General features: G+C 37.9%; 1 protein-coding gene across 4 annotated transcripts; it reads left to right on the top strand.

The window, feature by feature from the left end:
• The first annotated feature begins 11,904 nt into the window (after positions 1-11,904).
• Positions 11,905-25,206, top strand: LOC133299323 (uncharacterized). 4 transcript variants are annotated; one of them, XM_061498777.1, is made up of 10 exons: positions 11,905-12,175; positions 12,966-13,037; positions 14,221-14,639; positions 14,736-14,872; positions 15,503-15,616; positions 15,704-15,787; positions 18,130-18,286; positions 22,910-23,070; positions 23,176-23,302; positions 23,419-25,206. In XM_061498777.1, exons 3-10 carry the CDS (start codon positions 14,322-14,324, stop codon positions 24,697-24,699), a joined length of 2,379 nt encoding a protein of 792 aa, XP_061354761.1. In that variant the 5' UTR covers positions 11,905-12,175; positions 12,966-13,037; positions 14,221-14,321; the 3' UTR covers positions 24,700-25,206. The 4 variants fall into 4 exon arrangements, with proteins under 4 accessions (XP_061354761.1, XP_061354763.1, XP_061354760.1 ...); XM_061498779.1 differs by lacking the exon at positions 12,966-13,037 and having other exon boundaries at positions 23,176-23,296; XM_061498776.1 differs by lacking the exon at positions 12,966-13,037.
• The last annotated feature ends 260 nt before the right edge of the window (positions 25,207-25,466 follow it).

Below are 25,466 nucleotides of genomic sequence, written 5' to 3'. Positions count from 1 at the left end.
AAATTAAAGATTTCTTAAACGAAGGATCATTCCTCGTGGCATCTTTGGGTAGAACTTCTCTTTTGTCAGAGATATTAGAATTTCTAGTAATTGACTTTACACCGAAATTACTATAAAAGATTTCTTCCTCCTTTAGGTTCTCTTTGTCTTGCTCCCTATCATACTCATCATAGATAGGGAATTTGTCATAGATTGGAGCATTAACTATTGGATTCTCATCATCTTGCTCTTTGTCAGATTCATCATAGATAGGGACCTTATCATAAAGTGGATACTCTTTGTTTTTCTCTTTGTTGAATTCATCGTAGACAAGGACATTATCATAGATTGGAGCTTCAATAAGCATCACAATCTGCTGATTTGGATAATTCATAGCGAAATGTATGATCCCTCGACACTTGAAACACCTTTGTGCCCCAACACTAATCTTTTTTCTCCAAGATTGGTTAATCCTTCTTTGCTCGTTGGTTTAGGATTAGAAAGAGTCTTCCCCGCACAAGTAGTAGTGAATGAGCTCATAACTACTTGTTGTTAGAAAATCTAGGTAGGAATTTTGAAGTACCTCATTTTTTCTACACTATCCCTCTACTTTTAAAGTCAGTCGACATACATCCTTATATGACCAATACTACTGCAGGTATACAACATTTAAGATCTCAGTTTGTAGTTGCCTACCAATCTTCAATACTGTTAGAACAAAATCTCAACTACTATTTATTATTTCCCTCTCATCAAATTCTAATCTAATAGGGTTGGAGATTGCAAAATAGACATAAAAAAAAGTAGATAGAATAACCTATCTGTAAATTGATCACATATGTATCTCTTTAGTCTCTAGAATAACCCTCTCATCGAATATGTTTGTTTTTTCAACTGAAAGCTCCAAATATTGGGTAAGATAAAAGTTTATTGCTTTTATTTTGAGGGAATTAAACCATTTTGCCCTATTTTTAAATCAATTTACCGATTTGCCCCCTTTGAAAAATATATATTAATTTGTTCATGTTTGATTAGTTGATGGTTACTTACCAGAGGAAGTGAGTTACTTACTCACGTAAATAACCCACTTACTCGAGTAAGTATTCAACAACGGGGTTACGTTTTAAATGCCCTTACTTCGTCGAAGATGGTTATTTCAGAAGGTAAAAAATGTTCTCCCTCTCCATCCCAGGTTGAAGAATCATTCCCTAACCATAGAAAAGATCCAAATCATGTGGGAATGGTTATTTCCTGCATCAATCTTTGGTTTTCGTCCAGATTCATGGTTATTTTCAATGAGTTTTTTTTGGCAAAAATCCCAATCTAAAACCATAAAAGTAAAGATATATGTTGAACCCTAAAGGTTACATAGTGAAAATAGTGAGTTTTGATGATAACAAAGCACAGGGAAGCTAAACATGCAAGCACATTATAGAAGATAGTGCAACATGTCCGAAGGAAGACTAGAGCAACATTTAAAAAGGGTGAAGAAACACAAAGTATCAAGGTCAACTCAAAAGTCAAAGATTTCTAGGTTAAGAGATGACTTAGAAGCTTAGAAAATCAAGTCTATATGTGTTTGAGTGTGTGTGTGTGTGTGTGTGTGTGTTCCGGGAGAATCTCAGATAGGGTATGGGCATTATGGTTCAGGGTACTTCCAGCTTAGGGCCTCTCAGAGCCTGTTTGGATGGACTTTTTCTCTCTCCAAAAACTGCTTTCTTTAAGAAAAAAGTCCTTCTCACTACAAATTACCGTTTGGATGTTTGTTTTGAAAAAAAGGAGAAGTCACAAAAAAAAAACCAAAACTTGTTTTTTATAAGTTAAAAATTTTAACTTCTAAAAAAAGCATTTTTCAATAGGCAAATATTTTTTTCAAAATCTAAATAGCTTTAACTTTTATAAAAAAAAAAACACTTAAAATAAGCAAGGCATAAAAAGTCATTTTTTTCAAAAGCTTATCCAAACGGGCTCTAAGTAGGTCACCTATCACCAACCAAGTCATGAGCCTGTCTGAGCCCAACAACCTAGTACGTGGGTCTATGATCCATGATCTTCTGAACGCTACTCTCTCACACACGTCCACCACTTGCACGAATAGCATTCAGGGCCATTTTCGACCCCATGAGCGGTCCTTAAAGGCTTAACATATAGCAAAACAATGCCAAGCGGGGGACTAACTTCTAAATACTATTCAATCTACTTCCAGAGAACTCACCATCTCCAAGTTCACACACACTCATACCATTATACTATTGGTTAGAAATATTTTGTTTCCTATTATCGGTCATCTCTACCGTTGCTCTGGAGATACAATCGTTAGCTCCTCAACTAGACATCTCTGTTCAAAATCTTAACATTTGGTGCTATCTGTAGGGAACGCTAAAACCTAATCCCACCCAAATTCTCATGACTTGTAATGAACATTCCAACTAAGCCCTAACCAACAGACGAGTACCATCTCATCATAGGTATGGAGCTTCACTGCGTTCAAATGTCAGGAGTAACTCAACTGTTGCAACTATTGTAAGAATAACAGGATTTTTGGAGAGACTTTGCTTGGAGCTGATATAGACAGAGGACTCACTCCAAGGAAGGGGAGTCTCACCCTCCTTTCTCACCTCGCGCTAGTCGTCAAACCCCTCCCACTTATACCTGATGAGCGTCACCCCACCCATATCAGCTTGGTCGACCAAACCATTGACATTACCACGCCAGACACTATTACCAAGCCCGAACTCATAACCAATATCAACCTAGAGGGAATAAGGCACACCTCAATTAGCGGGAAGCATAGCCTTGGAACAAGCGAGCAGTGGCCTCACTACACACCTTACCAATTCATTTCACACCAGAATACTCCTATCGATATAATGATTTAGGAAGGCAAGACCAGGTGTGTACCCCCTGACCTAGCGACGTCAAGCAACACCGATTTCGTCTTGGTTCAGGCAGCTGACTAACTTTAAAATGTATGATGGAATTTTAGACCCAATCGAATTCGTCACCATATTCGGGGAAGCTATGTCTCTATGCATGGAGATAGATTCCCTCTTATGCAAGATATTCCATGTATTTCTAAGGAAGCATGCACTAGAGTGGTGCACGTCATTACCCACCAACTCGGTGGATAGTTGGGCCGACTTAGCTAACCATTTCACGCTGCAGTATGCCAATTATGAACCATAGCCAAAGACCGTACACGTTCAGTGTGAAGTAAGGCAGAAGTCTGAAGAGATATTATAGGAGTATTATAAATTTCTCCAAGCTGAAGCCAAGCAAGTCATAAGCCTAGAAACATAAACATACTTGCTGTTATTCTCTGTCGTGCTTCATCTAAGTGGGTTTTCCAACTCACTGGAAAAAAGGAGGTCGTTGGCAAAGGAGAACCTTCTTGAAAGATCTCGGAAGTACATTGGACTGGAAGAGTTCAAAGCTTCCCAAAAAGAGATCAATTGTGGATTCTAGCAGTCCATAAATGGACTCAAAGCATATATACTCGTGGGAAGACCCGAGATGGAAGTCAAGAAGTGGTTGGGGTGTACCCCCTTAATACATCAAGGGTATAGATTCTCAAGGAAGTCATGAACACAGAGTTTCCTAACGGAGAAAAGCCACCCTCATCAGATTGATGTGTGCTCAAATAGACAAAAGCAAATGGTGTCATTTCCACAAATGTTATGGATATATTACAAATGACTATTACAACCTCAAGGATGCAATAGAGCAGCTAATCCACCAAGGAAAACTGCAAAAGTATTTTAAAAGATGAAGCTCTGAAGCTTATGAACCAAGAAATAAAAGGGGGATGAGACTTAATAGAAGCCAAATCCCCTCTAAGGACAAGCAGAAGGAATCTATCAGGAAGAATAAGGTGCAAAAGTAAGACCATTGCTCGCCACAATCTAATCATGAAGAACTTGGGCATATATACATGATAACCGAAGGTCAAGCTGGAGGAAGTGAGTCTTCCAATGACAGGAAGCGATATCTGAAATCCTGTATGGCTATAAATGGAGCAGATTCAAGTAGGAAGGAGGAAAGACATGAACCACCCCTATCACTTTCACTGATGATGCCACGATGATCCTGTGGTTTTCATTAGCTCTTATCCAATTACTGGGTATATTGAATGTTGGTAGGTCCTAGGAGTTCAATAAATATCATCTTATGGGATGCCTTCCATCAGATTGACTTGTGTGCAGATCGATTATTTCTATGCAATGTCGAGTTTATGGCCTCACTTAGAACAAGATAAAGCCACTCGGGTATATCAATTTACAACTTACCCCAGGGAAGGTGCCCACACATAAGTCGGCAACATTGACTTTCACTGTTATAGATTGTCAAACTACTTATAACGTGATACTGGGACACCCATTCGTGAGGGCTTTTTGGGGAGTGCTACTAATCCACTATTTGGCCTTAAAGTTCGAGGCCAAGAATGGGAAAATGGCTATGATTAAAGGGGATCAACTAGTCGCCAACAACTACAACATAAGCTTAAGAGTCCCAAACAAGGGAGTTGAGTTACATATTAAACCAGAAGAAAAGGGGAAAGAGATTTTCCAGATCTCGGATACTGCTCAAAGCAGGAAGCAAACAACGGAGAACATGTCTTATTCGCTGAGTTAGACTCCCGAGTTAAGAGAGTTTGAGCCCACGGGAAGAATGTACAAATTCTAATTTGAAGGAAGTCAGACCAAACAACGAAAGTTAGTGCCGACTTGGAAGCCATATTGGCACAAGATTTAGAGTACCCATTAAAGAAATATGCAGACCTATTTACTCGAGCACCATTAGACATGCTAGTGATCGTCCAACTTTTTCCTGCCACTAACCATCGATGATGCCGGGATCCAGGCTGGTAGCCCACAATAAGAGGAAAATGTGCCTGGTAAAAGGAAGGCAGTAGAAGAAAGAGTAAAAGAACTGTTTGAAGTCGGGTTCATCCAAGAAGTGGAATACGCAACATGGTGGTCAAATGTGGTAATGGTCAAGAAAGCAGATGGACGATGGAGGATGTGCACCAACAATACTGACTTAAATAAAGCTTGCCCGAAGGACCCATTCCCACTACCTAGTATCGACCAATTAGTGGATAACTTGTCCGGTTTCAAATTGTTGTCTTTCTTGAAAGCATATTCCAGGTACAACTAGATCCTGATGTATAAGGAGGATCAAGAAAATACAACAAACATTACAGGTAACATTGTCTGCTACTGTAATTTGATGCCTTTCGCAATAAAGAATGTCGGGGCCACTTATATGAGGATGATGAGCAAGGTTTTTCGAGCCCAAATCCGAAGAATGCTAGAAGTCTATGTCGATGATATGATAGTTAAATCCAGGGAACCAACAACCCACCTAGTAGATTTGGAGGAAATGTTCTCACAATTGAGGGGAAAAACAGGAAATTAAACCCGACGAAATGTGCGTTTGGGGTCTTAGCAAGAAAGTTCCTCAGATTCTTCTTGACGGAAAAAAGAATCAAAGCCAACTAGGACAAATGTCGGGCAGTGTTGGAAATGCAGAACTGAAAGATGAAGTAGCTCACTAGCTGGGCTGTAGCATTGTCACAACTTTTGGCAAAGTTAGCCCATACCTCATTACCTCTTTTGCAATTGTAAAGGGGGCATAACTTCATATGAACAGAAGAATATAAAGCAGCTTTGCAGGAATTGAAACAGTTCCTAGCTTCCCCTCCCATTCTCAATAAGCCGAAACCCAGAGAAACACTCTTCATTTACCTGGAAATAGCATATGAAGTTGTGAGTTTGGAGCTGGTCAAGGAAGGAGCTGCAGGCAAAGGCCCATTTATTTAACTAAAAAGTCTTGCAAGGAACATAAGCCTAGAACTAGCAAGTCGAGAAAATAGCGTACACCCTCCTCATCTCACCCAAAAGAGAATGAGGCCATATTTTCAATGTCACCAAGTGGTGGAAAAGACAAATTAATCTATCAAACTAGTCATAAGAAAGCCAAACTTAATTGGGAGGATGATGGCCTGGGCGGTGGATCTTTCAGACTTTGACATCTTATATAAGGAAAGAAATGCAATAAAGGCGCAAGCACTTGTTGATTTTGTAGCATAGAAGACGCATGCATAGAAGTCAGAAGATAAAATGCGATGGAAGTTATATGTGAATGGATCTTCCAATGTTTAGGGAAGTGGTGTCAGGATAATCATAGAGAACCCGGAGGGGTTAGTTATCAAACACTTAGTGACACTCAAATTCCCTATGAGTAATAATTAAGTTGAGTATGAAGCATTGATAGTCAGACTCACACATGCCGAGCACATTGAGGTCTTCAACGACTCACCTATCAGGTCAAAGGCACTTACCAAGCCCCAAGGACATTAATGGCTTCATATTTGGCGTAAGCGCAAGAATTACTCGGGCAATTCATAAAAGTACAAGTAGAACATGACAAAAGGAACAAAAACATAAGGACAAACATCCTATCCAAACTAGCTAGCATGAAGTTACCCGAAAACTTAAGATCAATAGTGCAGAAAAAATTTCGAGCTCTGAGTATTGTTTGTGTAGTAGAAGAAGCGATCTAGGCGAGCCCGATTGTGTCTTATTTGAAGAAGGAAACTCTCCCTATTCCCCAAAGACAAGAAAAGGCTGGAAAACTCCTTCAACAAGATCCCTAGTATGTGATCATCAAAGATAAGTTATATCGAAGAGGTTTTTTCTATCCACTCTTAAATTGTATTGCCTCACCGACAACCGAGTATGTATTCAAAGAGACTTACAAAGGAATCAATAAGCATCACTTAGGTGGGAAGTCTCTATCTAGAAAAGCAATTCGAGGCAAGATACATGTACATTAATGCGATCAATGTTAGAGGTTTTCCAACGTCCATAAGCCGCCTCCCAATGAGTTGTTTGCCTTAACTTCACCATGGCTTTTTTTTATAAATGGGGAATAGATATCCTGGGTCTCTTTTCCAAAGCTACTAATGGGTTAAATACTTAGTCATTGTTGTGGACTACTTCATTAAGTGGATTGAAGGCGAACCAATGGCAACATTCACGATAAAGAACGTATAGAAGTTCTTCTACAAGCAAATAGTGTGCAGATTTGGTAATCATGGAGTGATCATCATGGATAGTGGAACTCAATTCACAGATCGCAAGTTCCAGGAAGCCGTCGATGAGTTGGGGGTAAAGCACAACTTTACGGCGGTGGAGCATCCTCAAACAAATAGGCAAGCCGATTCGGTGAATAAGATCCTAACCATTGGCATAAAGAAGAAGCTCCTCAGATGTTGGGGGAAGTGAGTTGGGGGTTGTACGATGTTCTATGAGGATACCAAATGATGACTCAGTCCAACACCCAAGAAACCCCGTTCAAACGTACTTATGGCTTCGAGGCAATGATAACTGTAAAGGTCGGGGAGCCTTTTTGGATAACTTCCCGAGGAAATGAATAACTAATTGATGAAGGTGAACCTTGAATTGCTGGACGAGGACCGAGAAAAAGCTTCCATAACCTAGTTCACCTCTAAACAACGGGTAGCAACTCGGTACAACAGAGGAGTCATTAGAGCGCGAATATCAAGAACATGAATGCCATTGAAGGCAAGCTAGTGCCTAATTGGGAAGGTCCCTATAGGGTAATCAATAGCATAAATTCAAGCGCCTACAAGCTAGAAACTTAGGTGGATAGCCCATCACGAGGCATTGGAATGTGGCAAAGTTAAAGCAATATTATAACTAAGAGCCTCAAAAGTTCCTGCCTTTGGGTAGTTCATTTAAATTACTTTTACCTATTTTTTTTACAACATTGTACTTTGAATTTTGTACTTTGCAAGCATTAGTGAATAAAGCGGATTCCATTTAAAACCGTATGTAAAAGTCCCATATTACCCTAAAAGGGTACAAAGGGCACCCGAACAAAAGCTGGAATAGGAAATGAGTACAAGTCCTATGCACCCTGAAAGGACACCATGGGAACCCGACTTTCAAATGCCGGAAGCGGGAAATGAGTAAAAATCCCATGTTACCCTAAAAAGGTACCTGGGCACCCGACTTCTAAAAGCTAGGAGCAAGAAATGAGTAAAAGTCTCATGTCACCTTAAAAGGATACCATGTCCACCCAAACTCCAAAAGCCGAAAATGAAAAATAATTAAAAGTCTCATGTTACCCTAAACATGGGCATCCAACTTCCAAAAAATGAAAGCGAGAAATGAGTAAAAGTCTTATGTTACCCTAAAAAGGCACTATGGGCACCCAACTGCAAAATGCTAGAAGCGAAAAATGAGTAAATGTCTCATATTACCCTAAAGAGGCACCATGAGCACCTGACTTCCAAAAGCTGTAATCGAGAAATGAGTAAAAGACCACAAGAGGACAAAGTCATAAGACAAGATAACTACTAAAAGCAAAAAAGTCATGAAGTCAGGACAAAGTCATATGCAAGAATACCCATCATATTCAAACTCCAAAAAACATGCACAAAAACCAATGAAAAACAACAAAAACAGGGTTTCAAAACAACGCTCAAAATTGAAATTGATGGAGACATAGTAAACCCTAGATAAGATATGGAAGGGAAGAAGCATAGTAAGGTTGAGAGAACACTCACTAGTGAATGATGAACAGAGCGTGGAAAAAGAACTTATCCTCTCGAGACTGCTTTCTGTAGCCATTTGTGTGGGGAAGCTAGCTAACAGGTCTATTGGATCAGGTTTATTGCTTCCTGTAGCCAACTTTCTTTCTTTCTGCTAGAGAGAGGGAACAAACCAACAGAAAGAGAGGTTGTGAGAAAAAGTTAAGCGCACGAAAGAGAGGGAAACAATAGTCGTATTGAGAAAGAGAGGGAAACTGAAAACCCTAAGAGGAGGAGGGGAATTTTATAAAAATTTGGAAGGGATAACTAAAGGTACAAATAAAATAACAAGAATGTGATGTTTTATTACAGTGTTCCAGTAGTCAAATTGGTTTACGACAATCAAAAGCCCTTTTGAGGGAAGGGTTCGAATCCTGCTTCCATATACCTTTATATTTTAATAACTAATTTTTTTTTTATTTTCACTTTTACCATACTTCATGTTTTAATGTAAATTTTTAATTATAATTTCTTTAACGTATAATAATAATTGAAATTTCATTTAATTAAAATATTCCAAATTAATTAATTTTATTTCCAATATTTATTAACATACTTTTTGTGAATAAAATTAGGCTTTATTTCCGTTTACAAATTTTTTTTTACAAATTTTTACAAATTACACTAAGGAGAAGGATCCGTTTATTTTAAAATAATGGCAAAAAATAATATTGCATATTTTTTTTTCTTATAAACCACATGTATTCTTCATGAGAAGCAATTATGTGTGTTGACAAAAGTATCAACATCATGGTGGGACTAACTAATATTGAGGACAATCAAATGGTTGAGCAAAAAGATATTTCCCTTGGAATCTTACTACCCAAAATAGAGTAGGAATACTGTTATCCTCTGTTTCAGTTGCACCAATCTTCAGAGCTCCAATCGAAAAAATGACCGTTAAATATAAAGTATAATAAGTGCAACCCTTACTTAAAGTATTTTAGCACGATCCAACGGTGGACTCAAGAAAGAAACATTCTCTCAAGATCGCTGCCTAAAACAGAATCCTACACACAAACCACTTCGGTTTGGAATTTCTCGTGATGCTACAGGCCTCCAACCAGAAATGCCACCGTTGGATATGAATAATGATGAGTCAGGAATATGCCAACAAAATGTTACTCACACACATTCAAAGTTATATATGTGTGTGTGTGTGAGCTCCAATCGACAAACTGATCGTTAGATATGAAGTATAATGATTGTAACTCTTGCTTAAAGTATTTCAGCACGATCCAACAGTGAATTTAAGAGAAAAAAACATTCTCTCAAGATTGTTTCCTGCAGTAGAATCGTACACACATAGTAGTGTTGGTTTCGAAATTCTGGTGATGCTACTAATAGAATCTCAGCTGGATCGAACGGTAGATGAAAGATATATCGTAGAATGATCAAAGATTACTCCTTCTTCAATTCTTATGTGAAGTTTCTAAAATGGCTCTCTCTATTTTCTCTTAGTGACTGATTTTCATACTCCCTTGTCTTCAAAATGCTATTCATGCACGTCCAAGAGGCTGCTGAACATCTTGAATTGGGAACCCTATCTTTCTTTATTGGGCCAGACTTGACTTTTAATTAAGTGGTTAAAGCCCAACTACAAAGACCAATGCCCTTTTTGGTAGCATCGATCGGAAGCATGTGTCACTTTTCATTTAATTTGTACAGTGATGGCGACGAGGGTGGTTGGAACAGGAATCTTTCAGACATTTTTCTCTGCTTCTCACTATTGAACAATTTTTACACACACCTTAAATATCAACAGAGTCTTATCTTTCCTATGACTAGCTGACATAGGCACTACTGTCACTACATGCACTCAATGTCTGCCATAAAGGATGCGGCGACATATTTAATGATTTTTTCTCATACACATGATGCGGCGACCAATTTATGCCCTTGTCCCTTTAAAATTTGATTTATATATTATTTTTGAATTTTGTGAGGGAATATATTCCCTCCTTCCCTCGCAATTTGGGAGGGAATATATTCCCTCGCAATTTGCGAGGGAATTTGAGAGGGAATATATTTCCTCGCAATTTGCGAGGGAAATTGTGAAATTTCAGTTGCAATTTTCAGATCCTAAATTTTGCGAGGGAACTTCCGTCGCCAATTTTTTCCCTCGCTGTTTCCGTCACAGACTTATGATTCTTGCAAGGGATTTAATTTCCCTTGCCAATTGCGACCGAACTGCAAGGGATTCTGCGACGGCAATGTAGTAACGGAAATCTTGCCTATTTTCTCTCGCAATTGTTTTTCCCTTGCAAATTCCGTCGCAGTTTGAAAGGGAATTTTTCCCTCACAAATTTCCCTTGCTATTCGCGACTTTTTCAATGGTGAGGGTACTTTTGGCTTGGCACCTCCATGTAGGTCTCCTGTCGCTGGCCAGGCCGTGAGCTTATCTGAGCCCACAAACTCAAGACGTGCGTCTACGATCAACGATCTTCTAAACACCATTCTCTCACCCTCGCCCATCTCCTATGTGAATACTACTCTAGGCCGTTTTACACCCCATTAACTGTCCCTAAAGGCTTAATATATAGCAGAACAGTGCCAAGAGGGGAACTAACTTTTGAATATTGTTCAATCTACTCCCAAAGCACGCACCATCTCTAGGTGCATACATACTCCCCTTATTCATACCATCAGACTATTGGTTAAGGATACTGTGCTTCCTATTGCTGGTCTCCTCTACCTTTATTCCATAAATATAATTACCATCTCCTAAGCTAGACATCTTTGTTTGACATCCAAATAATATTATTACATAAATATGAAAATATTAAATTAAATCTAAATATATTAATTTTTTTATATTTTTAGAAGTGTTAAAATTTTAAGAAATATAACAATTAGTTATATTTTTATTTTAAAAACTAATTCAAATTCGAAAGAAAAAGGGCCTGTTTGAAATCTGTTTCAAAAAAAAGTTTTTTAATTTTCAAATAAAAATTAAAAAAACTCGTTTGATAAGGATTATTCATTAAAAAAAGTTTCAAAAATTGTACCTGTTTATTTGTTTTAGAATTTAATTTAGAAAACATATTTAAGTTATTTTTATTTTGTATTTTAACTTTTAAAAAAAATATAAAAAATATCTATTTGATTAACTATTCTATAAAATAAGTTAAAAATAAAATAAAATCAGAACAATTCAAACATTTCGTATCCTAGCAACCCAATAGAAAGCATACGGTTGTATCATCACGAACCACACGACAGCACACGGAGGAGCGAACCCTAGTGGCTAGAGGCTCGAGCCAAGCCGAGCTCAAGCGCGCGAAGGAATGGTTCAATGCGGAAAATAACGGTTCGTTGAGGAAGCCACACTCGTCTGATCCTCACACAGAGACACACAAAACACAGACACTCAAATTGTGGTGTGTCTTCTTTCCATTACTTCAAACCCCCCATCGTATAATCCGAAACAACCTTCTCTCTCTCTCTCTCTCTTTGTTTCTCGCTCTTAGGCTATCGCTATCTTCTTCTCTGCAATTTCAATCCTTCTCCGAATTTTTGTTGCTTCAATTTGCTCTGCAGATTACAATCTTCTTACTAGCGCCCACCATTTCACTGGTAATCTTTTAATTTTTATTTATTTATTTTATTGCGATAGCTTCTCTTATCTATGTTTTTAAACCTTTGGTCTTTAGGGTTCCAAACAAGTTAACTTTTGAAATGTGGTTTTTCGGCAATTTTTGAATTTCGATATGTAATTTTTTTTTTTTTTTTGATGGGTTACGTGCGTAGGAATTCGAACAAAACGTGAGGTTTTGTTATCTTTGTTATGTTTTTCTTCTTATGGTAATTATTTGTTTTTTTTTAAGGGGGATGAGGGACTGAAGTTTAAGGGCAGTAAAATTGTGCAATGGGTTTGCTTCTTTTGGGGATTTAAATATTGAATATGATGCCGAAACAAACACACAGAAATTATGCTAAATTGAAAATTGGGAATGATAAACGGAAATCCTTGTTCTCAAATTGATTATCAAAATAATAGAGAATTCAACCACTAAAAGCTAGGTGTTAATGACTCAAGGGGGAGAGCCTCTACTTTGGGACTCATGCTCTAGTGCTGTGTTTCAAACCTTATTGGATAGGGAAGAATAGATTGACAAAGCGGCCACTTATACCACTTTTTGTAGAGGAGAACCCTCTCCTAATGACAAGGTTTTTTAGTGGGAGTTTTGTGTCTTACACCAGGCCAATGTGGGATTCACGCCCTCATATCATACAGGTTTGGTGATTGTGTGTCGCGTTATAGTTCTGTTATAATTACCTGTTAAGGAGGCTGATTTGTGTTGGTTAACTTCCTCTGCATACTTCCTGATGTTATTCCAATATGATGTGTGGGTTTTGCGGAAAGTTACAAAAGTTCTTTGTAACAACGATAACTACAACAACAACTACCACCAGAGTCTCATTTTCACTAAGTGAGGTCAGCTATCAGCTACATTGATTCTTGCGAATCATCATGCTTGGTGCATATTTGTGCTTTTATTTTTTATAGAAAGAAATATTTTTATCTAATTTTGCATGGAACAATAAATATAGAAGCTTTTCCCCCACTTATGCATGAATATTGATGTTTGTTCCTTTTGGTAATTTAACTTTTCATTGGGTGTTTGGAAGTAGCTGTAAATTGTATTATAGTTCTTGCTTCTTGGGTGACGTACTTGTAAGAGATTTTATGCATAGGAATAACTATTACACTTGTGATAGCAACATTAAAGGTACTCCAGATTCTAACTGGTAAAATGTGCATGCATTACTTTGTATAGATTGTTTTAGAAGTTTGTTTCTATGCTTCTGTGAGTATTTGTTTTTGGGAAATCCATCCTAGCATTAAGATGAATTCTGATACATGGAATTAGCCTTTTTTATGTGAAAAATAGTGAACAAATATTATGGGCCTACTTGCCCTGTGCACGTATGAAAAAGTGTGTGACCTTGTACTGGAGTTGATTCACTCAAAATGCTTCACATATCAGCTTTTTATAATAACCTCTTTTCCTTTGGTGTGTCATCTGAACTTTTAAGTAGCTGGAGTGTTTTGTTTTTGTGATTGCTGAGTTCCAAGTTTGGTACATGATTGCTCAGGAATGGATCACATTTTATTCCATTCCATTTTGTTTTATCTTTCATACACAGAATCATGATAAAATGCAGTCATAAATATAGCTAATATGAATAAGGTATAAGCGAGTTAGACAAATTTTTATTCATTATGGACAGAGAAAATTTCCATCACCTATCTCTCCTCTCTGGAATGGAATGCGGATTCATGCCTCTATGGAATCAAGGGCTGGTGTTGAATCTTTTTCTAAAGAACTAAGCAGTCCTTATTCCTGTGGAATAGATGTAGGAATGGAATGACAATTTCATGCACCAAACATGCTCTACTTTCGTACCCCTGAACCTTGATGTCTATGCTAACCAGTATGGATTTGCTTCGTTCAAACCTGGGAATGGCTTTGTTCAAACCTTTCAAGGGAGGGAATTTTACCAAATGAAATTGCAATTGTATGGATGGAAAATAATGTTTAACTTCTCTGAACATTGGGGTTTGGACTTTGAGAATTATCATATAATTCAGATTATTTTCCTTTGGAACTTGTTAGGTTGCTTTCGGATGAAAGATGTTAATTAAAAGTGAACGAATGGGTGTTTTGCTTCATACTGGCTTAGTGTTTTGTTGAAGAACATTTCATCTTGCGCTGCCATGGCTGCTGATCAAAGAAGAAAACGATCAAATGGTGCAAGTATGGTTAGTTATGGTTATCCAGAGCAACATAGGACTAAAAGAAAGAATTTGGGACTAGTGAGAAGTGATTTAGCCATGAAATCTCATGTTTCTGTTGAGTGGGATGGTAATCAGCAAAGAGTTGTTGCCAAGCGGGAACAGATTGGCATCAGTTGGAGACAAATGAGACCATTTGCCAATTTTGTCCCTAATGGACACCAAATCTTGGCAGATGTGTTTGCCATACCTGAAGAAATTTTTGGCTTGGATAATTTAAATGAAGTGATTTCGTATGAGGTAACTATCATTTTGTAGTCAGTTCCAATTATTTGCAGCTGAAAATAGTTTTTTTTTTTTTTAATTCTAAATTGTCTTTTGTGAAACTTTTGGCAGGTTTGGAACACACACCTTTCGGACAATGAAAGAAATCTTCTTATGCAGTTTCTTCCGAGTGACTTAGAGCCACATCAAGTTGTACAAGAATTACTTTCTGGGGATAACTTTCACTTTGGAAACCCTTTCTTGAAATGGCAAGATCTTTTTCTTAATATTTTCATTCTTGAGACACAATCTGCTGTATTCAGTATGTGTATGGTTGATCTGACTGTATTCATCTGTGTACACATAAATATATGCTAAATGTGACAATTTCTTATTTGGATGACTGTTAAGGTATTTTTCATTGATGTGATATGGTAACCAGACTTATTATAAATTTTTGTGTTCAGTTAACCGGATTTTCCAACTGCATATTTTGTTATGGATCGTTTGGATTTTGTGAAATTTGATCTAGTTTTATTTATATCTTAGAGCACATTGACAAGTTTCTAGTTTGGTTGAACTTTTGCAACTCCAGGGATCTAATTTGGCTGTATTTACTTTTCATTCATTCTTTATAGTTTTTATGGTTATATTTTATGGTTTATGTTTATTTGACAACCATTTCTATGATTGTATATCAATAGTGTTTTAATGGCATTATCATATTTCATTCTCAGCGAAATCTGATTTTGTCCCCTGTAATCTCATCACCGTATTTTTATAACATGGATTGAACTTTCCGTAGTTTTCTGGTTATTCATGAAACTATTCTCTCTCTCTCTCTCTCTCTCTCTCTCTCTCTTTCAGAGTGATAAGTGTGTTGTAATATATATTTCCAGGGGTGCTTCACTTTGTTCAGGTGATCTTCATCCAGATATGATTGTTAACCAGGAACAGCATCTGAAGTCTGATAAAAGAGCATACTATTCGCAGTTACATGATTATCACAATGAGTAAGTTATGCAGTTATTTCACTGTACATTCTGAATTTGTCTTTTGGCATGGTACTTAATGATGTGTTCTCATTCTTCTTTTTGCAGTATGGTAGGATTTCTAATGAAGTTAAAGGGGAGCTGGGAAAGCTGCAAAGATTCAGAAAAGGAAATTGTGCAAAAGACTTGGAGGTTCGACACTTGGATGACTTTCTATATATTGCAATCTGCACACACCACACTCTTGCATACATACAAAAATACTGAGTAAGAAGGACAGGGTTTATTCCATATTTTTACGAGAAGGATCCCTTCTTTACTCTGTGCTTCCAATGCTTGGATAGGTAGGTATCCATAATAGAAAGACAGCACACAACCGTACAAGCGGGGAGCAGATAACTGGAATATATCATAGACATCCTCTAAAAGATTGGTTTTGTTAAATAGTGTGGGGTGTCATATTTTTTCAAAATTGTGATGATGGACATAAAAGTTAGAGTAAACACCCTTTTTAGTCCCTCGCAATATCTACGAAGTCCTTTTCAGTCCCTGGCAATAAAAAAGGACCAAATTGGTCCCTGAAAGTACCAGAAAAGGGCCACTCTACATATTTAGGAGTTGACATAAGGACTAACATGACCATTTTTTTGTAATTTCAGGGACCATTTTGGTCCTTTTTTATTGTCAGGGACTAAAAAAGACTTCGTAGATATTGACAGGGACTAAAAAGAGTGTTTACTCTAAAAGTTAACTAATCAATCTATAATCAGCAACTTCGTATTTGCATATAGGGTCTCTTTAGTCAGCAATACATTTGAGAGTTGAACTACAAACTTTGTAGATCTTACATGCTTTAGGAGTGTAGTTTTTAATTTATCAATGCTTCCATTGATATTCTTGACGGCCAAGTAAAATATCTGTAAGGTAAACCACTGTGTTATAGAAATTTAAGAGTTCTGCATTTGTTTCAAGATTTCATATAGGATGGAGGAATTTCTGCTTGAACTTCACAGCAGGGAATAAGATCTACTTGCTGACTTAAGAGACCCTATATGCATACACGAATATTTCTTATAGGATGGATGGAATTTCTTCTTGAACTTCACAGGGGATAAGTTTTCCACAATTTAAATTTATCGCCACCCACTTCCTTGAGAACTCTTTACGTTTTAGAGGATTGAATGAATGCTATAACTGTCATAGTCATCTCCATTTCCAGTTCATGCTACTATCATGGTTGTTACTAATTACTATTATTTTGTCATTGTCAACTTCTCTTTTGTGATTGCTTTTGTTACTTTATCCCCCATTACTGCTATTATCATCATTCTCACTTTGTTATACCCGGAAAAGTGGAAAGATTTTTTTTATTTCCTTTTAATTTTTTTAGCCTAAAGTTATATGTAGGTTTGTACAATCCCTGGAGTTTGTAAGCACAGAAAAATAAAGCTTGGAATAATTCTTTGAAATATTAATAGTAAACCAAGGTTAATCACTGTATCCAAGCATCTGTTTCTGGATTTTTGGCTCGGGAATTTGATGCAAAGAGGACATAACGAGAATTAGCAGTTGAAAAGTTATTTCAATGAAAACCCTTTACATGTCTCTCCTAGATCTTATGTTGGTTTTCTTGTAGTTATTTTGAAACTTCAGCTAGCATGGATAGAGTACATAATCTAGTTTCACCTTTCCTTTCACGATCATCCTTTTTAATTTAAGTGATGTTAAATATATCATTTCACTCTCTACTTGTGGTCATCATAGGTTTTCAGTGGAAAATAAGGAAAAAGGAACTCTTGATAAAATATTTTTAGTTTAGGTACAATGACCCACTCAACTGGTTAACAAAGTTCGAAGGTATCCTTATTGTTGGATGCTCATTTCACTTGTGCTATGCTTGTTGGTTGTTATTACTATGCCTGTCGTGATTTCTGGTAGCATATCAAGTGTTGATTTGTGTGCTTTAGGTTGCATAGGTCTTCTACTGGGGATTTCATCATAGCTTATTGTTTGTATCGCTCTTTGCACAAGTATTATTCGTGTACATTAATGATTGTTGGGCATATTTTTGTCCAAAGGATTCATAGGTGGACTACACAACTTTTTTTATTGAAGTTTTGTTTGGTATCCTTCTGTTATTGTCACTTCACTATATGTTGGTAGGTTTTGTTAAAGGTTGCTTTAGATATTTGTTTGTTCTGTTTTGGTATTTCTAAGATGTTGATTGTTGAATTTGATCATAGGCAATTTTTGTTGTGATTACTTAACTGAGTATGCACGATAAGTAGGTTTGAGTCATGTTGTAAAATGGGAAAGGTATATAACTAAATCCTGTGGTTATTTGGGACAAATTTTCCCCCCTGTTTTCATATTTGTATGTCTTGTAGTGGCATATGTCTTGCTGGCACTGTTTTGTTTTATATCTTCTGCTGGATGGTGATCTTGGCTGTGTTTATGTTTTCATTCCTTTATATGTATATCAGCTCTTACTTTTTTAGTGCTCGATTAAATGTTTATGAAATAACGTTTGGCAGGGTGCTTGACAAAGGCTTCAGTAAAGGTAAACCCAAAAATTTGATGGTTTCTTCAGATTATATGCATAATGTGGGAGCAAGGCCCAAGAAAGGAGACAAGCTATGCAAGCTGAACATTCATTCTAGTGATGGTGACAAATATATGTCATATATCAAGGTTAGGCACTCCCTCTATCTTATTTCTGAACAATAATAAATTGATTGGGATAAACATCTTGGTATCTGGGTCAGTTATCTCATTAGTGTCACTCTCAGTAATTAGATGGATAATAAAATTGTTTCTCAATTATGCGAATTTTTTTATCCTAGTCCCTCTTAAGTGACAAGTTAAAGTTAAACTTCAACTAACATAATGAAGAGTGAGCAAGTCTTTGAAGGCAGACTGCTATATTCTTATATTTCTCTTGATTTTTCTTATTTGATTAGAGCTTTTAATGTGATTTTTGTAAATTCTTCCAAATATACTTCAACTATAGATTTAATAACACATGACAATATTATTTGCATATTCTTCTTTTCCTTTTAGGATTTGGAAACTGTTAGAAAATAATATAATATTATATAGGATTGTATTATTTATTATTCTGTTATTCTAGCAGGTTATTTGGGCTTGGCCCATTAGGTCATTTAACCTCTTTAAATAGAGGTCTTTTGTACAGTTCTATACACAATTGAATACAATACATTCATACATTCTAATTTGGTATCAAAGCTCTTTGTTCTGGGAATTGTTCGCTTCTGCTAAAACCCTAGGCCCACTGCTTAGGCGTTCTCTCCTTCCTCTAACGCCGTGCGTCCCTCCGGCTTGGTTCTAAACTCTTCACGCGGGTTTTTTGAAAAAAAAGAAAAAAAAATTATTGTTCACCGCGTTCGTACAGTCCGTACAGATTCACTGTCCACCGCGTCCGTACGATCCACTGTTCACATCGTCCGCACGGTGGAACTGTTCATCCAGTCCGTACAAATTCACTGTTCATCGTGTTCGTACAGTTTAACTGTTCACGCAAAAAAAAAAAAAAAATACAGAACAACTCGCCTTCCTCTCCTATTTTCAGATCTGGTCATCTCCTTTATTTTATTTTGTGATGGAGGGCTCAAGTAATGCATCCAAAAACACGACTGGCATCATCTCCAGTACTACCCCATCTCCATTCTTTTCTCGGGCCAGTGATTCCAATTGGAACAGTGGACGCGGTCGCGGACGTGGCCACAGACAGAGGCCTCGTTGCAATTATTGCCAGAATCTTGGGCATTTTGAAGAACGCTGCTATAGGAAGTACCCTCATTTGAAGCCACCGACTGCCAACTTTGCTCAAACTGATGCTACACCACCTTTTACTGGATTAGTAACTCTTTCAAGTGCCGACTATGCGGCATTTCTCAAGAAGGTTTCTTCTCAGCATCCTACTCAAGACACTGGTAATCATTTTTTTTTTTGATCAATCATCTCTTGGACCCTGGATAATAGACTCAGGTGCTACTCATCATCTTTGTTGTAATAAAGATCTCTTCACTTCACTTTCTTATTCTAATAACCTACCCTCTGTCACTCTTGCTGATGGTACTAAGGCTCTTGCTCGTGGAATTGGGGAAGCCAACCCAACTCCCCTTTTAACTTTGAGTTCTGTTTATTATATACCTGGCATTCCTTTTAATTTAATATCTGTTAGCCAGTTGATTCATTCTCTTTCATGTATTGTTACCTTCTCTAGACAATCCTTTTCTATGCAGGATTCGGGTACGGGGAAGACGATTGGAGCGGACATTGAGTCACGAGGTCTCTACTATCTGATTGCACCACCTTCTGCAGTAGCCTGTTCTCTCACAGAGTCTCCTGAGCTAATTCACAGCTGTCTGGGTCATCCAAGCCTCTCCAAGCTTCAGCATGTGGTTCCCTTTTTATCCAATCTTAAGTCTTTCAACTGTCATTCTTGTCAGCAAGGAAAGCACACTCGCTCCTCCTTTGCTAATAGAGTCAATAAAAGAGTTGATGCTCCTTTTTCTATTGTTCATTATGATATTTGGAGTCCGAGTCGAACAACGTCTGTTTTGGGTTTTCAGTATTTTGTCATCTTTATTGATGATTTCTCTCGTTGCACTTGGGTTTATTTAATGAAAAATCGTTCTGAATTATTTTCAATTTATCAAAAATTGTGCCGAGATACTCAATTTGGTGCTTCTATTCAAATTTTGCGCAGTGATAATGCAAAAGAATATGTGTCTCTTGAGTTTTCTAATTTTTTGGAGAAACGTGGGACGTTACACCAGACCACTTGTCCACACACTCCACAACACAATGGAGTGGCCGAACGTAAGAATCGGCATCTGGTTGAAACTGCTTGTACCCTACTAATTCATATGAATGTTCCACTTCGTTTTTGGGCAGATGCTATAATCACCTCTTGCTTTCTCATCAATCGCATGCCCTCTTCCGTACTCAATAACGAAGTTCCACATAGTGTTTTATTTCCAGGAGCACCTTCCTATCCTCTACCTCCACATGTATTTGGATGTACTTGCTTTGTTCATGATCTTACTCCAGGAAAAGATAAATTAACATCCAAAGCCTTCAAGTGTATTTTCCTTGGATATACTCGTTTTCAAAAGGGGTATCGTTGCTACTCTCCTGATCTCAAGCGTTATGTTGTCTTGGCTGATGTCACTTTCCTTGATCAACAACCTTTTCATTCTATCCCATCACAGATAACACAAGTTGATCAAGTTCTTCCTGTTCCTTTTCTTGATTTGTCTTTACCAGTTGCAGGAGACTCTATCCCGGAGGAGCAGCCCCTTGCCTCCATCCCTGAAGACCGTCCTTTTCTCACCTATCAGCGTCGTCAGACTGCGCCTTCAGCGGATTTGACCCTTACTGACTCACCGCCTGCTACTATCGACTCTTCCCCTCCGGATCCTCCATCAGAAATTACTCCCATTGCCCTTCGCAAAGGTATTCGATCCACTCGTAACCCTCATCCACTTTATAGTTTCTTGCGTTATGATAGACTCTCTTCACCACATTTTACTTTTGTTTCTAGTATTTCGTCTATTTCTATTCTTAAAACCACAGGTGAAGCACTCTCTCATCCGGGTTGGCGTCAAGCAATGATTGATGAAATGCAAGCACTTCACTCCAATGGCACATGGGATCTTGTTCATGCTACTCCTGGAAAGTCAGTTGTCGGTTGTCGATGGGTATTCACTGTCAAGGTTGGTCCTGATGGCACTGTTGATCGCCTCAAAGCTCGTTTGGTGGCCAAGGGATACACTCAGATATTTGGTCTTGACTATGGGGATACTTTTTCTCCTGTTGCCAAGATGGCATCTGTTCGCCTATTTCTTGCACTTGCTGCCATTCATCAATGGCCTCTTCTACAGCTTGATAACACAAAATGCATTTTTACATGGTGACTTGCAAGAGGAAGTATATATGGAGCAACCACCGGGTTTTGTTGCTCAGGGGGAGAATTCTAGAATGGTATGTAAGCTTCGGAAATCTTTATATGGCTTGAAGCAGTCCCCTCGGGCTTGGTTTAGTCGCTTTAGTTCTGCTGTTCAATCCTTTGGCTTAACTAGAAGTAAAGCCGATCATTCTGTCTTCTATAGGCATAGCTCTTCTGGCCAGTGCATCTATCTCCTGGTCTATGTTGATGACATCATTATTACTTGGCAGACTTCGATATTTCTTAGGGATCGAAGTGGCACAGTCTAGGCAGGGCATCTCCATTTGTCAGAGGAAGTATGCACTGGATATCCTAGATGAGACTGATATGTTGGGATGTAAACCTATTGATACACCTATGGATCCTAATGTTAAGCTGTTACCCGGACAGGGGGAGCCATTAGCAGACCCTGGTCGTTATCGCCGGTTAGTTGGAAAGTTGAATTATCTTACTGTGACAAGACCAGACATTTCTTTTGCAGTTAGTGTGGCAAGTCAATTCCTTGACTCTCCTTGTGACTCCCATTGGGATGCAGTTATCAGGATTCTTCGATATATCAAAAGAGCACCAGGAAAAGGTTTATTATACTCAAATAAAGGGAATGCAAAGGTATCTAGCTATTCAGATGCTGACTGGGCAGGTTCTTCTTCAGACAGACGATCCACCTCGGGGTATTGTGTTCTCCTTGGAGGAAACTTGATCTCTTGGAAAAGTAAGAAGCAAACTGTGGTCGCAAGGTCAAGTGCAGGGGCAGAATATCGGGTAATGGAAAATGCAACATGTGAGCTCATCTGGCTAAACAATTGCTTAAGGAACTACATCTCTATGAACAGCAGCCCATGAAGCTCATTTGTGACAATCAAGCAGCATTGCATATATCCTCTAACCCAGTCTTTCATGAGAGAACCAAACATATAGAAATTGACTGTCACCTTGTTAGAGAGAAGATTCAATCAGGAGAGATAGAAACAACATTTGTCAATTCCAGTGATCAACTTGCAGATGTTTTCACCAAGGCTCTGAGAGGTCCCCGAATAGATCATATATGTAACAAGCTGTGAGCTTATGATATATACGCACCAGCTTGAGGGGGAGTGTTAGAAAATAATATAATATTATATAGGATTGTATTATTTATTATTTTGTTATTCTAGCAGGTTATTTGGGCTTGGCCCATTAGGTCATTTAACCTCTTTAAATAGAGGTCTTTTGTACAGTTCTATACACAATTGAATACAATACATTCATACATTCTAATTGAAACAAAGCAAACTTTTGCATTTTTACTGCATAGTTATTAATATCTCCTAAGCATTTGCTGATTGTTTTCTTTGTTTCAGATTAGCAAGAAACAGCATGATCTTGTTAAGAGTATGAAGCTATCTTGCAACGGGATCCAGTCTAGGACACTAAACCATGTTTTGGGTGACCTTGATGACATTCATGTGCAGCCATACAAAGTATTTATCAAAGAAGAACAGAAGAAGTTGCATGACCACTGGTTAGTGCAATGTTGAGGGCTGTTATGTCTGTCAGATTATTATCTTTTAATACAGTACATCTTAAAAAATTTCACCATTATTGCTTATCAGAAAAGATTTTATAGGTTGCAATTGGTGAACAAAGACCTCCCTGTGGCTTATGCAAACTGGAAAGAGAGATTGATACAGACACATGATATGAGAAACTCATTGGTAGTTGAGATGAAGGATAAATCAAAGCCACTGGTAGAGGTTTGTAGTAGTGTTTCCTTTTCGGAAGATCCTTGGTTTTATCTTGGCCGTATGCGATGAGGGCATTTTTCTCAATGGTTCTGTTAAAACTTTTCCATTTATAATTTGTCACACAGGATGAGGAGATTGTGAGCTCAGGGATCCAGCCTCAGGATCAGGAAGAGGATGGTGGTCTTAATGATCAGTCTAGCTTGGAAGATAATGAAGATTCTCTTGCTAGATCCTCAGAGAACCAGTCCCTGCATAATTCTTATCATAGCGGTGATGACGAGCTCAACCACTTGAGTATAAATTCAGATAAAATTATTTTATCGAAATCAGATGATGCTTCACAGAATAAATCTGAGTATTCAAGGATTATGAACTCCCAGGATGTTCCTATTAGTGAAGGAGCTCCTTTCTCTTCTGATTGTAATGCCTGGCAAGCAGTTAAAATGCCACATTCTTACTATGATTCTGCTGTGACCCATGAGTACACAGCCAATGGGTTATCTTTGGTAAATCCACAGGTTGATGAAGTGCAACAAACTGGACTAATAAGTCTAGAATCTGATTTACATCAAGAAGACACCGGTAAAGAGTTGTTGCACAGGCTGTCAAATGATGATTCCTTCAGTTCTTACCAGAGCCAGGATCGAATTGACTTGCTTCCGTCTCTCTTCAAGGGAAAGGGGGTTAACTCCTATCATCATGAACAAAAAAGAGCCGCGTTAGATTTCCAGACTTCAAACAACGTTATGATGGGGGATGGCCAACTTTTTAGTCATTTTAAGGAGCCATCGCAAACACCCCCCACATTGGATCAAGGGCAGAGGAGATCTAGTGAGGTGTTTTTTGGGCCAGAAAACTTGTCAGAAAATATTTATTCTGATGGAGGAAGATACTTAACGCCGAAGCAAGATCCATTATCTGCAGTAAATATAACTGATTGGGCTGTTAATGCTCCTCCCATGGTGGCACCTTCCCAATCTCATGTGAATACTGGAGATTTCATTGGTCAGCATTGGTTTTCTGCTGAACATCAAGTTCGTGGTGGCTGGAACGGATCTGATGGTGGGAGTCTATCTAGTCAGAGTCTTGGAACTGGAGGGAACTCAGACCAAAGCTTATTTAGTATTCTATCACAGTGTAGCCAATTACGTTCAGGTAGCCCTTATGAATCAGTAAGACACGGTGACCAGTTCCTTGCTCCAAGAACCTATGGAGTAGTAGATGCAGGTACTCCCAGGATCAATGCTGTTGTACCCCCATCTTCTCATCCACTAGACTACTTCAATGGACGTGAGGCATCTAGTTCTCTGGGGCCTGATGATATGGCATGGATGACATTGCAGCCTCAGAATCCCGCTTTACATGATCAAATGGGAAAGCCATACTTGAGGTCATGGAACCGGTAAACTATGTTCAACCCAATGTTACCTATCTAGGGGTTCAGTGATAGATTGATAGTGAAAAGAAATGCAACTTTGTCCGGGTTGATAATATTTTGTAACTTGAGCAAGATCCATAGAAGGAATATATATACCCTGAGATGAGATAGGTTCATGTAAATATCTATACCATGGTCAACACAATAACATGTACATATCTAGATGTTAGATGGGAGAAAGCCCGGGAGTAAGATAAGCTTCAAGAATTTGAGGTCATTAGGCAAGTTACATATTTCATTCCCTTTTTTTTTTTTTTCTCTCTCTCTGTTTCTAGATAGATATTCTTCAATAATTTTGAAAGGTAGGTGCCTCTTTTTGAGCTATACTTTTGTTCTTTTTCATAATTTCGTTTTGTGTTTATAATGCTGAACAATGGTCTTATTCGGTTATGATTGTGTTACCAGCAACCAAATTATGTTGTAGTATGTGGACATAGGCCTTTACTGGTTCTGATTCTATCATCTGATTTTTTAAGCTGGGAATGTGATTCTTCATTGATGAGCATTATTGGGCTGCTGTTGTCATCACGAACAATATGTTCTTTACATGCTGTCCCTAGCCAAGGTTGAGAACTCTGGTGCCTCTGGTGTTGATAGTTTATTAACTATTAGCTTTGCACTCAAATATACTTTAACTGCCAATTTAATCTTAGGAACAAAATTAGAGTTATAATGTGATTATAAATATGTGCAATCTTGATAACTCTTGAATTGGACAGTGGAAAAGTTGCTCTG

Source organism: Gastrolobium bilobum, unplaced genomic scaffold, assembly GCF_033153095.1.
Source record: "Gastrolobium bilobum isolate Gb01-03AN ecotype WA unplaced genomic scaffold, APGP_CSIRO_Gbil_v1 utg13105, whole genome shotgun sequence".
In the NCBI taxonomy this organism is placed as follows: Eukaryota; Viridiplantae; Streptophyta; class Magnoliopsida; order Fabales; family Fabaceae; genus Gastrolobium; species Gastrolobium bilobum.
This window is presented reverse-complemented; position numbering and strand designations above follow the sequence as displayed.